Source organism: Haliotis cracherodii, unplaced genomic scaffold (assembly GCF_022045235.1).
Source record: "Haliotis cracherodii isolate W230 unplaced genomic scaffold, xgHalCrac1.p SCAF_1, whole genome shotgun sequence".
In the NCBI taxonomy this organism is placed as follows: domain Eukaryota; kingdom Metazoa; phylum Mollusca; class Gastropoda; order Lepetellida; family Haliotidae; genus Haliotis; species Haliotis cracherodii.
Window position 1 is genome coordinate 70,564,556 of NW_027266264.1, and position 17,603 is coordinate 70,582,158.

Consider the following 17,603-nt stretch of genomic DNA (forward strand, 5'->3'; position numbering starts at 1 on the left):
TTTCGATCATGAAGTATTACAGAAAATGATGTATCTCAGCTCGATGCAGCGCTACATCGAATTTATTTGACAAAATCCATTTGCATATTGACAGACATCCCTTTACTCTCCACTGTGTGGAGAATAGAGAGCTTTATGAAAGCCGGTCGCCATTGCTGCGGCAAATAAACGAACCCCGCAGCGGTTTTCAGTAGCTGAATAGTAGCAAGTATTTAACCAAACGTTCAGAAATGTTTACATGGGTCACAGGCAGAATTCAACAGGGATCAACAATTTTAAGCATATTTTCGGCGGGTTGAAATTTTATTTCATGGAATTAAATCTATCTTTTTATACCAATCATTTCCATAACATTTTATTTCGGTCACATTTCGGCCAACCCTTGTGTAATATGGTTCACAGATGTACAAAGTTGCTTTTGCATTTCATGATTCACATTTCATGTAATCAGTCATGTTTGAATATGTTTTATTAAAATAACACCGCATTGTCTCCATATTGAATTTTCGGACATCGGACAATTAAAAGCATAACGACTAGTTAACTGAAATTACGATAAACAGTCGCCACGTTCTACACAAATGAGAATAATGCCCCGTTGGTCTGAACGCTGTGCGTTTCGATCATTTACAAATGGCTTTGTGATTGTTTCATGGAGTACAACAACTGGGTGCTGCTTTGTGCTTCCGTGTCTTTCATGTAAAAAGTACATAAGCAACACATTCATGATTACACTGGTGTATATATGCAATGTATATATACAATGTATAACAATGACAAAAATCAACATAAATCCTGTCAGCATTTACAGTTCCCGCCTTGGCTCCTGAACTAGGTTTCCTGTATCACAGCGCGAACCCTCCCCCTGTCCATAACGTTACCAGTATATTGCTTCGGACTGAGAGAGTTCTTCTCACCACCCTATTCAACAATAACGGGCTTAACAAATGTGAACTAAACAAGCAAGAACATCATGGCAGTGTTGTCTCGAGAGGTTTCGTTTTTTTCTACAGGAATTTGTTTTCACTCTTTGCTCTTGAATATCTGTTGCTGCCATGATGAAAGATTTCATACTGGTTTCGACAGTATTTACTTCGTGTTTTATTGCGGTGACCTTGACCGTGGCCTGTTTTTCGCCTCTTTCACAAATATGTCAAGAATGTCACGAGTATAGAGGTCAAGGTCGTGACTAGATAGTTTCTACTTGTAGACACATATTCTGTGAACTTGGAACTAGTACTGGTCCGTTTGTGTTTACTTCACTGAAACGTTCATATTCAGCAGTTTATCTTTTGTAAAACTGAAAACACACATTTCACTGAATAATTGTAACCACTGATCGAGATAAACGTCTCATAAACATGTTTTTGAATTCAAAGGTGAACTATGATCAAATATATTAATAGCGCATGGGAAATTGTATACTTAATGATACGTAAATTGTACATAAAACAAACTAGATTATTCCTTCAAACAGTGTGACTCTCAGTAATTAAACAAATGATTACCATCCCTGAATTAATTGTTAAATAAATAATTAAGTCTCTATTTCCTTATTGTATCACCCGTCAGCTGTCATTATGCAATTATTTTATCCAAGGCAGTATTCCTGTCAAATGTAAAGGGAGATAACTCTTAGCATGCTATTAATATCGATTTGGCTAGCTGTCGAACACATATCTATCCAAAAGCGCTGGAGGTTTTAGTTGCTAAACAATACACTTCTAAGGCAGAAGACATTTTGGAGTACTCATTGTATTTTGGACGCAAAATAAGACATAATTGTTACCGAGTAGTCTCCCTTTAAGAACGATTCCAACGTGCCTGTGTACGTACTGGTATTTCACAGGTTGTAACTTTCGTACTGGGATGATCGTCTGGTACTTAAAACCATGCCTAGCCTGACCTTATTAAACTGCATTATCTGCAAATAGCGAAAGATTAGCGAAAAGTGTGCAATTAAGGTCAAAACTACGAATTATGCAATATCCCGGGCACTCGTCCTGTGCACAGACGACAAGCGGAAGTGCACGTGCTCCTTCCTGAGAAAGTAGTTCTTCGAGGACTGAAACACCAATAATAAACAACAGCTAATGCCAGTAGTCACACACAAAGCCATCTTGTGCCTTCCCGTAGCCGGATCCCGCAGTACACACAGGCATCCTTCAATGTAACAACATGGCGGTCTGCAAGATGCGGGCGTGTGAACACGAAGGACAAGGCCACTATATCAGACAGCTCCCACCAAGCCACGGTTAGGTCCCACAACCACCTGCGAGTACAACCTCCAATACACTTCCGGGAATAAAGCACCAATGGGATTGCAGCAAGTGACGTCAGTCCCACGTGATCGGATTTCTGAATTTGGGCGGAGGAGCACTTCTACAACGTCTTCCAGGCCATGTCGAGGATTTTTTGGTTCGCTCGTTTAAGGACAGTTTCTGGACTGTGACCGACTCGGACACCCAGTCAGGGTGTATAACAAAAAAGTCTCTCCGTGGTGTCGTTGGGGCGAAAACGCCGCCGTCGTATTCATATGATGTTGACGGTCGTTTCTTTTTCTCCTCGGACTTAATCGGGGAAGTATTTAGCGACCTGCTCTTGGAAAGTGTGAGTCCTTGTATGGGCTGCTGGAGGAAATTAGCTGACGGGAAACTCTGGCTGTACCAGGAATGAGATGTCTGGTTCCGTCGTTGGTAGCTTGTCGTCTTCTTAGATGGTGCGTCCATCGCGCCTGGTCCTAGCGTTAGCGTTCGTACGTTCAAAACCTTCCTAGGGGTGCTGGAAGAGAATAATACATCTTATTTGAAATATATAATATTAATATCATAAAGTAGTTCTGGGACAGACGGATTCACCATTTCAGATGAATATTCGTACACACATACACACAAAGCATTACTCCGTACTTGCTTCGTTATTCCGGACGATCTGAACAGGTCAGGTTCGTTCCTGGTTAACGGGGTTCCACTTACTGAACTGACATCAAACTTCTTAATGGGGCATATACTTCTTGAGTAGATTGAAATACATGTACTGGGATATTTGTGCAATCACCTTTAACCTCGTGTAAATTAAGGAAGTATCAGAACGCATGGCCAACACATCACCATGAGCATCGGAAACACTCCCAACTCCTCTCTCCAGAACTAATCATCTCGACCGAATGTTTTACATCACCACAAACACGAACCTCATTAAGAAGCTGATGGGATTTTGTTTAAGTTAATTTTTTAGTTTGGATCCAATGCTCATTCTAACGAGAGGAAATCCTCGAAGTAATGTATTCTAAAGTTCAATATATCAATACGTCAATGGCAATCATTATGTGACAATGTGTTGAAAAATTGATCCATGCGCGGGGCCATTTTAGATGTGAATACCCAAGACAACAAGATTCTGATTTGTCTTCTCCACAACAAATGGCGCACATTAAGGGTCATTGATTTTCTATTCTTGTCAGTTTTAGTGTCTGCCGTCTTGTAATAAACATCTAATGTTCCCGCCACACTACTTTGAAATCGACATGGACGCCATCTGGCAGTGATTGTGTGCATGAGGTATTGAAAACATCCCATGTTCTGTGATCAATATCCCAATTACTGGTGTCTCTGGCAATTATTATATGCCAACAGAAATGTGGCGATACTCATTACAAGCTCTTTATAAGGGATGCTTAAACTTCTCTTTTTCTTGCCAATTCACATATCCCATATACACTAGCACGATGTGTCTGCCCGAATGCATGAAACCGATATCCCATCTCCATTTAGGGAAGAAATCACAAAAATGATAACAGATGAATGCACGTTGTTCAGCACGCTTAATAAAACAGGTAGATTAACCTCTACATGAACACCGGCTATGATATAATGAGTCTTTCAGTTTTTCAAAATTCTAAGATGTTTCACCACTAATACAGTTTGGTTGCATGTAGATGGGAAGAAATATGGACTATACAATCAATCCATTCACATTATGCTTCGAGAGTTAGACAGAGAAGACATGGTCCCAAACTGTAGTAAATGCTGAGCAATAGAGCTAATTGAAGAAAAGGCGGTTACAGTGGGTGATCTGGTTAATTTCGTGTCATCATGTGACGTGAATCGTAGTTCATGATATCAACAACTGGTTGGGTAGTGCGGTATACATAGCTGGGTTATTAGGAAACTACGTGAAACTATTAACCCTCACTCACTGAGGTCGGCTTGAAATCGTTCAACATTCACCCCCTCAATAGTTGTTCTCATAGTTGTACTACTGAACTGCACAAGTCTAGAATAAACGTGTTCTTGTCCTTCTTGCACCATAAACTATCAACCGTGTATTACTGGACTGAACTAGAATTGGCAGGCGGGTAAAGTCCTGTTTCAATAAACTGTCTCAAACTAGCTTGAACCGCCTTTACCTAGCTGCTTCGAAAGGGGACTTTGTGGCACATCCACTTCACGTCCTCAATAGCCTGGGTGTACTCGCGGACTACTGCTGTTGAACATTATTTATTGAACGCTATTAAATTATTACGCAAGCAATGGTATCACTAATTTAGGTCATTATTCCTTTGTTAATATAAACGGATTCTGCTGAAAAGCAGTCTCATTTGGTCTCGTTTCACCGAGACTGCACACATGGTCTCGCAGATGTTTAATCACAGACACTAATCAGTATTCACGTCGCTTATGGACATAAATACATTGCAAAGCGAGAACCGTTGGGGGTCGGCAGGTCTCAAACCATACTTTCTCTATAATATTTCAGCTCTATTGGGAATACAGAGATATCTGAAGTTCGCGCGGCGAGAGTTAGGTTAAGAAAACGCACAGCCGATTCTAGGCCTATCGATCAGGCACCGGCAACATGGCTCGGTAGCTTCTTCAAACCAATCGACTTTGGACACGGTAATGAAACAGAGTAATGCTCTAGTTTGTTATAAAAACTTGAGAAAGATCGAGCAAATAGGAATGGTAGTTCATCACGAATGTAAGTTCATGAAATCGGGGAATCGCTATTACATTATCCATCGTGAAGGAAGTTTTTGGGCGAAGATGTCTCTTTTCATTGCGTACTCACGTTCGGATAATTTTAATCTGCGGGTTTGATTATTTGTTGTTCAGTGTGCACTTTAAATGACACATGGACTAATTATACCAATAAAAAATGTAAAGGACCACCCGAATCTTTCATATCACTACAACATGTCATCGCATGACGGATGAAACAATCGGGTGGTCCTCCGCGCCATTTTAGTAGTATGTTTTATTAAAGGGAATGTTTAAGAATGATTTTCGTGGTTTAGCTGCATTGGCCCTGCAAAGGTTCAAAGAATAATGATACCCAGGAGAATATAACTGCAAGTTCTCCATGAAAAGCTGTTTCAATGCAATCAAATATACTTAGCAATATTGACACGAGTTGGTCGATTAGGAACCAAGTGTGACAGAAATGCCATGTGCAAATGCGCCATGTATTGATTAGCCTATCATGATACTCATGTTCACGGAGTCAGCTGTGGAGATTGAATCAATACTACATGACATACAATTATCTTATATATGTAGATACATGTAACACAACACATGTAAAGAGTGCCACGTCAGACACCCATATAATCTATATAGAGATTCGAATTACTGGATCCATTTACGTGAACACTGAGTTGGGTTTGTCGCAATTTTAAACGCCATTTCGGTCACTACGTCATATAGATAGGTATTCTTAAAATAATCTCACACAAAATACATACAGTTAACTTGAAACAACAAAAGTCCAAATGACCCCTTTCATCTTTCATCCCTAGTCAGGAAGCGATAGTGAAGATCACAGTCACTTTTAGTCAAGGATAAAGAAAGTAACAAATATGAAACAATATCGAATATCTCTTACACATAAATACACATTCAAAACTACACATATATAAATGAGAACCTCAGACTCAAAGGGGTTGAATTATAAACTTAATTTCGCTTGAGGCCGACATGTTGATCTCTGTTACAAGAAAAAGACCAAAGAAATGCTAGCGAAACACGAATTACTCTTTAGGAGTAAAATCATCGCGTGCGGGCATATCTTTTCCTACCGGTAGCACTCGTCCAGGAAAATCGATTCTCTGAAACAATTTGAGGTAAACTTTGACTGGCATCCCGAATCGTGGGCGTCTTCCCGAGGCAAGGGAGTTAACTGACCATAACAGTCCAGTTTCAAACCTTGCCGAACTGGCCTGAAATATCTGGGCTCGATCGTAGTTATGTCCCTTCTATGTACCTCCTATTGACCAATCAGATTGCGCCTCTCACATCACTTGCATTTGCTTAAAAATTGAGGGCGCTCTGATCTTACTTCGCGAAGTGCATCAAATCACGTGAGCACCTTGATTAAAAACATGAAAACATTTGAAAAATATCTGTTGACGACGAGTTGGCGGTACACGTGCTTATCAAATCCTGCAATCGACCGAAAACTACACGGCAGTTTACGAACCGGATGTCGATTTCGTTACGCGATTTGATTAGACAATGCATAGAACCGTTATCCCGGCCAAAATATAACTCCATAATTCCAACCTAGTTCGGCAATGGTGGGAACTGGACTTAATAGTCAGTTACCTCCCTTGACTCGGGAAGATGAATCGAGGGACGCTTTGTCTTCATCTTTAACTGAAGTATTAGATCCAAGATGGTTTCCAGGGGTATTTAGTTGTCGATGACAAGTGAGTAGATTTTACGAAGGCATCAGCGTTGAAATATTTTAAGTTAAACTGGCTTCCTGAATAGTGGGCGCTTAGTCTTCATCTTAGCTGATGTATTATATCCAAGCAGATGGTTTCCAGGGGTATTTAGTTGTTGATGTCGTATGAGAAGATTTTACGAGGGCAATAACAATATTGAAGCAATTCAACGAAGGGAGGCAACAACAAGCTTCCATCATTACCAAAGTTAGGAATCGAGCCCCGCTTTACGAGCGACTGCTTAACCCACTGGACCTCCAAGCTCCCGCCTGATAAAGAAGAGTACTTTATCACATACCTCGAATATCGAGACCTATACTCCGACATCCCGTCCGAAGACAGCGACAACGAGCTGTAGCTCTTCCTCATGATGTAGGAGTAAGTGAGGTCCCACTGTTATAGGACTAGCACAAAGATCTACTAGAACTCTGTGGTGTTACCCCATTATACAGTGTCCCCGGAGATGACTGCACAGTCGGATGTAGCAGCAGTAATTACTGGACCCTTTACATTTGACATTACACTGGGAGACTAGCGGGGAGGTTGCTGCTCTGTGCTGTAGAGTGTGTGTGTGTGTAGCTGTGGGATGTGACATGATGACAGGATGCGACTCAGTTTGTTCTCACTTCGAGCCAGTTTAGATTTACCGTACGTACTTCAGATAAAGGATTAGTCTTTCTATTGGTCATTGTGTGTGGTGTAGATCACATACTTCTACAAGGAAGTGAGTGAGTGAGTGAGTGAGTATGGTTTTACGCCGCTCTTAGCAATATTCCAGCAATATCACGGCGGGGGACACCAGAAATGGGCTTCACACATTGTACCCATGTCGGGAATCGAACCCGGGTCTTCAGCGTGACGAGCGAACGCTTTAACCACTAGGCTACCCGACCGCCCCTCTACAAGGAAGATTGGGAAGATAGTTCTTATGCCACTGTTATCGCTATTCTAGCAATGTCACGGCGAGGGACATTCACACAAATGGGAATTTAGGAATTGAACCCAGGCTGAGGCTAGACGGGCGGATGCCTTAACCTTACGGCTAACCGACTGCTCATACCAGGGAGAGAAGTCATTGAGCGTCACAAAGTGAAACATTAAATTGGTATGAATACTGTTATTAAAGTATTCAACAGCTGCATATTTACAAGGGGCATTTATACTTTGTCATGCTTATCACGATCACCACGTAGAAGCCGTAGGACACTTTCAAGCTGTCAAGAACATGCGTTAGTTGTTGAGCTTTACAGTTAAGTGAGGCGAGGTGAAATGGGAGTTAACGTCCTGTTCAAGGTCATTGCACTAATATAGCTACGTGCATTCATATGCACGTGTGTGTGTGTGTGTGTGTGTGTGTGTGTGTGTGTGTGTGTGTGTGTGTGTGTGTGTGTGCGTGTATATGTGTGTGCGTCTGTTTGTACTAGTCCGGACCAATGCCGGTTATAGTGTTAGCTCATTGAGGTACTATGCCGCAGTTTAATATGGATATCCCACTCAGATACAGTATACTGACTCTGAGCCGACAGTCTTTTTTTTGTCCACTAATTGCGGAGCTCCAGGAAGAGTAATAACAAGTACTGGGGATCGAACCACCGACTTCGGGCTGACACTCTATCCACAAGACCACGGAGGCTGTCTTACAGTAAACTAGGAGAATGTACGATATCATTGTCATAATTAGTATCATAATCATTATTATGAATATTGTTATTATGATCATCGATCCTTACTAGTGTGTGTATTGGGTGGATGTTGGGTAGCCTAGTAGTAAAAGCATTAACTTGCAGAAGACCGGGTACGATTTATGAACCCCACTACTGATGTCCCCGGCGTCATATTGCTGAAATGTGGACAAACTCGAGCCGACATATAGCTGGAATATTGCAAAGTGCGGCGTTAAACAACAAACAAAGAAACTAAACTCGACATGAAACCAAACTCACCTTCTATTATTTGTATCATTGTCATAATTACTGGAATTCAACTCTAATAATACGGTGGTGAACTGGATTCTAAACATTTCCTCTTACATATAAAACTGTTTGAACATTGCTAATTCTCTGAGATGTCAACATGCATGTTTACGTCGTAATGTGTACGAGAAAGAATAAATGAAACATCAGTACACAGTGTTTGATCTAACCCCAGACAAGTACAGCAAGCGTCCCCCGGGGGCTGCAGACGTTCGTGACCCTCGTTATGCGAGATGTAATTCTTCAATCATAACAATGTCATATGAGACATGTTTTTTCTTAAGGAACATTAATCCATTTAAGACAGAGTAGCTTCAAAATGTGACAAGACAAAACAGATGCACTATTACCCATTTTCTACACGTCAAAAGTTTCACTTATTTTCTTAGTTAAATACAAACACACTACGAACGTGACGATAAACTGAAAATGAAAGTGAGATGAACATAAATTGCATGTATTCTAATAATGTCAACAAAACTGAGCATGAGGATCGCTATACCCAGAGTGACAAGGGAACTTGCGTCACCGACCATCAACTGAGTAAACACAAATCCAGTTATGGTGTATCCATTGATCCCGGATAACACTGCGATCAATTATTAATAGTCAGGAATGTGATACTATGTCTGCAACGTGTTGCAATAAGATATTATCAGCGAGAGCAAATTCCGAAACACTATGCAAATGCCCACATAATACAAACCCAACACATCTCACATCCTCTCACATGCCATACAATAAACCTGCCGAAACGCTTGTACAGAAATCAATATGGGTACTCCCAGTCAGATATATCTCACATGGCGTCCATCTTGTTTACATTACCTGTCTCGCGACTCATTGTTAGCCTGATCGACCTCTTTAATAGCGTCAAATTTAGACGGTAGGGCGGACCAAGGGCGTGGTCGACCACCAGGGGGATGTCTGGGTTGCCTCGGGTTCTGGGACAGAAACATCCGTCTCTTGTAGGACGACCGGAGTTGAGACTGGCGTGCGTCTGCCTTCTCCTTGTCACAATGCTTCTTGTACGCGTGGAGCGCCTTATCCATAATGTAGTTGTATTCGTTGTCCACATCTGCAAGGGAAGTGAGAGAGTGATGTATACGTACCTAAACTAGACGTTGGGGCTATGGGTGTGCTTCACGAAACTGGCATTTCCTCGTAAAATCGTTCTCGCTTCAGAGCGCCGCCATTTTGGTCAAGGATTCATGGAGGATATCGATTTGCGTGATGGCAGCGGTTCGGTATCGATTTTCATAATTAATTCGCACGTGACCTAACGCACTTTTCACTAGCGGCCGATGCAAACGTCAATCAATACTGGAGTGATGTTTGTGGAAGTTGTGAAATGTGTTTGACTGTTATAGTGGCTTATAATGTAATTCTCTATGAAATACACGCGGATATTGTACGCACAATTTATCCGACCGGCAATATCAGGCTTAAGGAGTTACGTAGTTTTTTACTTATCGTATCACTATTAGAATAGGAATAATACATGTGCAACCACACGTATTTACAAGGCCGTATTTAACTTGAGTACTTTTTTTACAGCTGGCTACGGCACTGATTTATTATGGGCGTTGTACAATATTAAAGTAGAGTACATGTACATAAAGTACATGTATATCTCGAATGATTCTTACGGTTTAGACGATTTCGTTATATTCGTATTTACTTGATGTCAAGCTTTCCTGAAATTATTACATCTAGTAAAAGTAAAACAGCTTGACCCCATGCATGTTTAACAGGGAAAAAAACTTGTTCTGTATTTCCCTGCTTGTATTAGTCTTAGGGCATTCGTTGTGGAGAGAATAAGTATACTTTTGCTTTATTGAATCCTTAAAGTCTACATTTCATGAGCGTACATAAGCAGCGATCCTAATTTAAGTGCGAGAAGATATAAATGGTTGATACATGGATACAGGGATATGTATTGGATTCGGAACATATACTTTTGTGAATAATTTTTGTTTAATGTTTTATACCTATATATGTGCATACTATTAACTATCACCGAGGTTGAAACAGACCCGTGAAGATCCGGAATAGAATCGGTCTTCAGCAACCCATGTTTGTCGTAAGAGGCGACCAACGGGATCAGGTGGTCAGGCTCGCTAACTTGGTTGATGCATGTCATCGTATCCTAATTGCGTGGATCGATGCTCATGGTATCAGTCACTGATTTGTCTGGTCCAGACTCGATTAATTACAGACCGCTGTCATATAGCTGGAATATTGCTGAGCGCGACGTTTAACAACAAACAAACAAACATGAGGTTGAAAAAGACAAACTAGTTTTGTACTTTGGTCTGAGAGCATACCGAGCCATGACTACTCATTCAGGAAGTTAATAGAGACATTACGGTAAAACCGAGAGTAGGGCTGTGTATTTGGCTGTTATAGTTGGAACATAATTCCTCATATTTGAACCGTCGTAATTGTCTCGCTACGTGAAACGAAGGTTTCGTTTACAACAATAGAACAGTTTGTGCGATGACTCCTCGGTAGCGTGTTCATGTCATTTTGTCATTGATTTCACAGTTATGAAATAGTCAGTAAATATTCGTATCTATTTATTTCTAACATATAGACCTAAACGTAACAGACGCAATTGTATTGTGTCTTTTTCACTTCCCTCTTCAATAACACGTTCTTTGTTAACTGACACTGTCCGAGTGCCACTCACACGCATAAATAGCACAATTGATTCATGTGCTATTTTCCTCAGTAGACGGAAATAATACAGACAGCTATTCCGCTTTTAACATCGATATAATCAAATAAAGGATATAATGAACACCAATATAATGAACAGTGATATAATGAAACAGCTGATATAAAGATATAACAGATATAATGAACACCAATAAAATGGAATATCATTTATAATGAACTCCGATATAAGGATATAACGAATGTGATGAACACTGATATAATGAAACAGCGGATATAATGAACACCAATATAATGAAATAACGGGTATAATGAACACCGATATAATGAAATAACGAATTTCATTAACATCGACAAAATGGATATAATGAACACCGATATAATGAAATAAAGGATATAATGAACACCGATATGATGAAATAACAGATATCGTGAATGTCGTATAATGATATAACGGATATAAGGAACAGCGACATAATGGATATAATGAACACCGAAATTATGAAAAAAAGGATATAATGAACACCGATATAATAAACACTGATATAATGAAACAGCTGATATAAAGATATAACAGATATAAGGAACACCGATAAAATGAAATAACATCTATAATGAACTCCGATATAAGGATATAACGAATGTGATGAACACTGATATAATGAAACAGCGGATATAATGAACACCAATATAATGAAATAACGGGTATAATGAACACCGATATAATGAAATAACGAATTTCATTAACATCGACAAAATGGATATAATGAACACCGATATAATGAAATAAAGGATATAATGAACACCGATATGATGAAATAACAGATATCGTGAATGTCGTATAATGATATAACGGATATAAGGAACAGCGACATAATGGATATAATGAACACCGAAATTATGAAAAAAAGGATATAATGAACACCGATATAATAAACACTGATATAATGAAACAGCTGATATAAAGATATAACAGATATAAGGAACACCGATAAAATGAAATAACATCTATAATGAACTCCGATATAAGGATATAACGAATGTGATGAACACTGATATAATGAAACAGCGGATATAATGAACACCAATATAATGAAATAACGGGTATAATGAACACCGATATAATGAAATAGCGAATTTAATTAACATCGATATGATGAAAAAAGGATAAAATGAACACCAATATAATGAAATAACGTATATAATGAACACTGATATAATGAAATATCGAATATGATGTACACCGACATGATGAACTCTGACATTATGAACCCTGATATAACGATCTAATGATACGGTGATTGTCCATTCAACGAACGTCTTGATATGAGAGAAGCCGATAAATCGAACCATTGGATATACCGAACACCGATGTATGGAGCTAACACAACGCGTTGCTAAAATTCATTTAATTAATTAAGATTTAGGTATATTTTTATCCTAAAGATTTTGTCTATTGCTACACGTTTGGTCATTCAAGGAAGGAAACAGATCACATACTAATCGACAAACGATAAATGACATACGGGTCATCACGACAAGCGGTAAATGACATCCGGGTCATCACGACAAACGGTAAATGGCATACGGGTCATCACGACAAACGTGAGTGCATCTCGATGAGATCAAATGGGTAAGACGAGTTCATGTCACGGCAATAAAAACAGACGTTTAAGATATTGCAGTACAGACTGCAGCCAGGTATTTAATCTGTTACACAACATCAGTAATGCATGTATAGCAAAATCAATTCTTATGTTTATGCATAATGTATATGACGTGACGACGTTTTTCGCTGGAATACATGTTTTTAGTTGTTGTAAGTATGGTTCTATTGCACGTTTCTCACTAGAATACATTATTCTTAGTTATTGTGAGTGAGTGAGTATGGTTATGCGCAACGTCTAACAATATTCCAGCAATATTACACCAGGGGACACCAGAAATGGGCTTCAATTATTAGTTATATAATACGGCAACGTTACATCATAAGATTTCAATTTAGAGCACTGGGCTCTGGGTTTAACAGAATACGCTTGTCTTTTTACTTCAGTATTGTATCCGTTCAGCACATTGTCAATATCCTTTGATGGGAAAAATTCGAACGGTGAGGATAATATAGAGACTCACGTCACAGATAAATAATTCCAATATGCCGGGCAAAAGAAAGCATACACCCATGTTTCACTCCCAATAAATCAAACAAGAAATGGTTATTCGATGGTGATGTATTTGACACGGGTATCATAGTTGGGTCTTGGACCTTAAGATTGCAGTAGGGGCGGTCGGGTAGCCGAGTGGTTAAAGCGTTCGCTGGTCACGCTGAAGACCCGGGTTCGATACCCGACATGGGTACAATGTGTGAAGCCCATTTCTGGTGTCCCCCGCTGTGATATTGCTGGAATATTGCTAAAAGCGGCGTAGAACCATACTCACTCACTCACTAAGATTGCAGTGTTTGGGCGATTGGTTTCAGCCTAGTAACGTTTGGATAACGTTTGTAATATTTTGGTCAAATTCAACTTTCAGGTGTATACCTTATTTTGCCCAGCAGTTTACACGTATTCCCCGTGCTTTCATACTCAGAGTGATTGACAACACGTAGCTGGCACGGGAAGCCCGGTATATGTGTTATTACAGGTTAGACGGTATTACCTACTACAGTGTTAATATTGTACATATGTAAATACACGGATAATATGCAATAAGCACACACGAGGATGCCAAAATGTGGTTGCAATTGACGGGCGCGAGGATGACATTTTACGAGCGTTTCATTTGCTATGTGTTTGTTGGTTGTCACTGTTTTCAAAACTTTTCTGTCCTGTAAATATTTTTATGATTTGTTTTCACAGTAACTTTTAATTGAAATGAAAAGTTATTCTGGTAATGGTGACATTTGCACCTATATGATAATAACAGTTATAATATGTGAATAAGAGTGAATTAATGTCCGGCATTCGACGTCAATATTACAGCATAGTAACTGCGGTGCGTTTATACGGATATTTGTAATAATCACATCACGATTATCATTCCATCAGAAACAGAATTAACACTTGTTCACTCCAAAACTACAAACGGGTAGCGCATAGAAAGAAAAAGATCAACAAATCATTAAATAATTTTTCTCAGCATGAACAAAGGTTTAAAAAAAATCTCCCCCCCCCCAAAAAAAAAAAGAAAAAAAAAGAGGCTACTCACCCCCTTCTGCAGATGTGAACAGTTCGTCGCCATCACACATCCTTCATCGTTTAGCCCTAACCACAAAATCATTCAGCAGATTGTAGAATGTGGCTGCACGAACTCACAATATCCGCCCTCAACAATGACACTACTGGGGCGATCTCCTTTGCCCGTCTTTATTAAACACCACAGACCACTCTCCTTACGTACAGTAACATAGGAACTCGGCTGCTTAACTAACGTCAGTGAATTATTCATGGCTTCGTCTCCTGTATCCAAGCGAGGCGTTATATAGGCCATACGTTATGGGTATCATTACAGCGGTGATTTGCCAAATGTATGTTTGATTTAGCCCTAATCGATGTATCGATCTCGCGGTGACAAGGATACTGAAATGAACGCTGGTTTGTTATTGCGGGATATCCGTAGCACATTTCCATGTTGTTCTCCAGTCCATTTCATGATTGATAACCCGGCCAGAAATATCCCCGATTGTGGATTAATGTCTTTTAACATAGAAAAATGCTTCGGTGTACACATTTGTTATAATGGATATCTCTGGATTTCCCATGAAGCGTAATGTAGCGACTGTTTACTTAATCGATCAGAGAAACTACAAAGGAAACCTGACAGAAAAACCTCGTTAACATTTTTGCACTTTTACTTTATCATTCTTGACCTATATACAGAAGATAAAGCAATCAGAATAACTTAGGAATACCTGTTTAACAGGCTACACGGTAGATTGGCTAATAATAAAGGGATCCTTTACATGTCTGAATAATAAAACATGTAAATGAATTTAAGATTTTCACGCAAATGTAGTAGCATAGCTCTAATCGAGTGAATGAATGAGTGAGTGAGTGAGCATGGCTTACTCTGCTTTTGGTAATATTACAACCGCATAACGGTTAGGGACACAAAGCAGGGATTTCACACAATGTACCCATACGAGGAACCGAATCAAGACGAGCTTCATCTTTCCGAGGCAAAGGCGTTAACTGACTGTTAAAGTCCAGCTTCCACCCTAGCCGAACTAGGTTGCAATTTCGTGGCTCAATCGTAGCTATCATGTTCTATTTTTGTCCCTCCCATTTGACAGTCAGATTCCACACTAGATAGACAAGGGTGGAAACTGGACTTTGATAGTCAGTTAAGTCCCTTGCCTCGGGAAGATGGACGTACTACCGCTTTAAACATTCGGCTATCCCACCGCCCCTTAGCTTTATCAAATCCTACGACTGCGTGTCATAGTACCCCCACGACGTTGGACGTAGCTCACAATATCAACCACTGGTTTGTCTGGTCTAGGCTCGATTATTTACAGACCGCCGTGATATAAATTGAGGGACAAAAGAAAGTGTACACTTGAACATTTGACAAAACAATTACAAACGTTATCAAAGCGTTACTAGGCTGAAAACAGTCGCTGAAACACTGTAAACCTAAGGCCTAAAACACAATCGAATACTCATTTCATGTTTGTTTCATTTTTAGCCATTATCAAACTTCGGTATATACTTTCTTTTGCCCGTGAATTGAGATTGAATATCGTTCCATAGCCCTGCCAGGATCCGCTATTCTCAGCTGCTAATCCCAGATTCGCCAGGATTATGAAGCCTGTGTTCACCATGGTTGGTTGGTTGGTTTGTTGTTTAACGCCGCACTCAGCAATATTCCAGCTATATGACGGCGGTCGAGTCTGGACTAGATAATCCAGTGATTATTTATCATGAACATCGATCCACGCAATTGGGATCGATGACATGTATCAACCAAGTCAGCGAGTCTGACCACCCGATCCCGTTAGTCGCCTTTTACGACAAGCATAGTCGCCTTTTACGGCAAGTATGGGTTGCTGAAGACCTATTCTACCCCGGAATCTTCACGGGCCTGTGTTCACCATGGTGACAAACAACTGTCATCTGAAATACTTTTTCCACTCAGGTGCATATTCAGTCTTCGCAACATAATCTGATGAATCGATATCAGCCGACTGCCATGTTCAGAATCCCAATTTTTTAACACGCAATGATGTTTTCCTTCAGAGCAAGGTTATTATAGTCAAAGTTTGGGACATTTTTCAAATAGAATTCAGAACAAAATATGAAAGTTTTTATCTTCCACCTTTAAATATCTATGGAACGAATTTATCATGTGTCGCCTGTTTCGTTATCATTCGTAACAACTCGTCCCTTCTGAAATCTTCACGTCGTAATCAACTTGCCCGGAATAACACGAGAAGTCACGAGACTGTATGAAGGTCGATGTACTAGCTTACCATAGTTGGTGGCAACAGGCAGACGGAGCGACATGCTCTGCTGAGGCGGGGCCTGAAGGAAATAGACAGATGGTTATTCAACATGAAGAAAGGTGACACACAACAGACATCAAAAATACCATTCGACACCTCTAGATCGAACGACTGCTCGTGATGGACCACTATTGTGACTAAGCATGTCATGTCTGATGAAGACACTGGTACAGATGTATTTTATGGTTTTTTTTATAAGACATAAGACATATAGTCCAGAAGTAGGCATCCCCATGGGCACAAATTGCATTACCCTCCTTCATGATCTGTTTGTTTATGCATAGGAGTCAGAATATCTGCTCGGATTTGCAACATCCGGGAATTTGGCCAAGAAGTCCCCACAAGACTCCGCTTCGCTGCCTTATTCCAAAAACCACCTATATTTGGTGACGAGCTACATGACTACATGTAGTATATAGACAATAGACGTGTAGTGTTTATAGATACGGAAATGTGCACTTTAATGCGAATGGTAGGAGATGAGAGATTGTCAATCACAATACAGTTGATTATGTACATGTACATTTCGGCTGTTGAACGAATGAGCAAGCACTGTTGTCCTCCGCATCAATAATGCTGCAGCTACTCACGGCGAGAAATGTCTGGATGTCACAAGATACAAGAAATCCTATTTAGCGTCGGCAATAAGGTAACACTGTAACATTCGACAGTCGCTGAAACACTGATCAATGTGAAATGTATAGTTCATCACAGCATCGTGTTCCAA

At 40.0% G+C, this 17,603-nt stretch overlaps 1 protein-coding gene across 1 annotated transcript; it reads right to left on the minus strand.

Annotated features, from left to right (window-relative positions):
* Positions 1–77: 77 nt before the first annotated feature.
* Positions 78–14,635, minus strand: LOC139468184 (uncharacterized). The gene is made up of 3 exons (XM_071249995.1): positions 14,581–14,635; positions 9,526–9,775; positions 78–2,781 (listed from the first exon to the last, which is right to left on the minus strand). Exons 1-3 carry the CDS (start codon positions 14,618–14,620, stop codon positions 2,337–2,339), a joined length of 735 nt encoding a protein of 244 aa, XP_071106096.1. The 5' UTR covers positions 14,621–14,635; the 3' UTR covers positions 78–2,336.
* Positions 14,636–17,603: the final 2,968 nt, after the last annotated feature.

What these genes read in the sequence shown, in the direction of transcription:
- LOC139468184 (XM_071249995.1), bottom strand. Translation starts at nt 14,620, where the DNA reads ATGTGTGATGGCGACGAACTGTTCACATCTGCAGAAGGGG. An exon ending in GTTCACATCTGCAGAAGGGG is followed by an intron (nt 9,776 to 14,580) that starts GTGAGTAGCCTC and finishes CTTCCCTTGCAG; the next exon opens with ATGTGGACAACGAATACAAC. An exon ending in AACAATGAGTCGCGAGACAG is followed by an intron (nt 2,782 to 9,525) that starts GTAATGTAAACA and finishes ATTCTCTTCCAG; the next exon opens with CACCCCTAGGAAGGTTTTGA.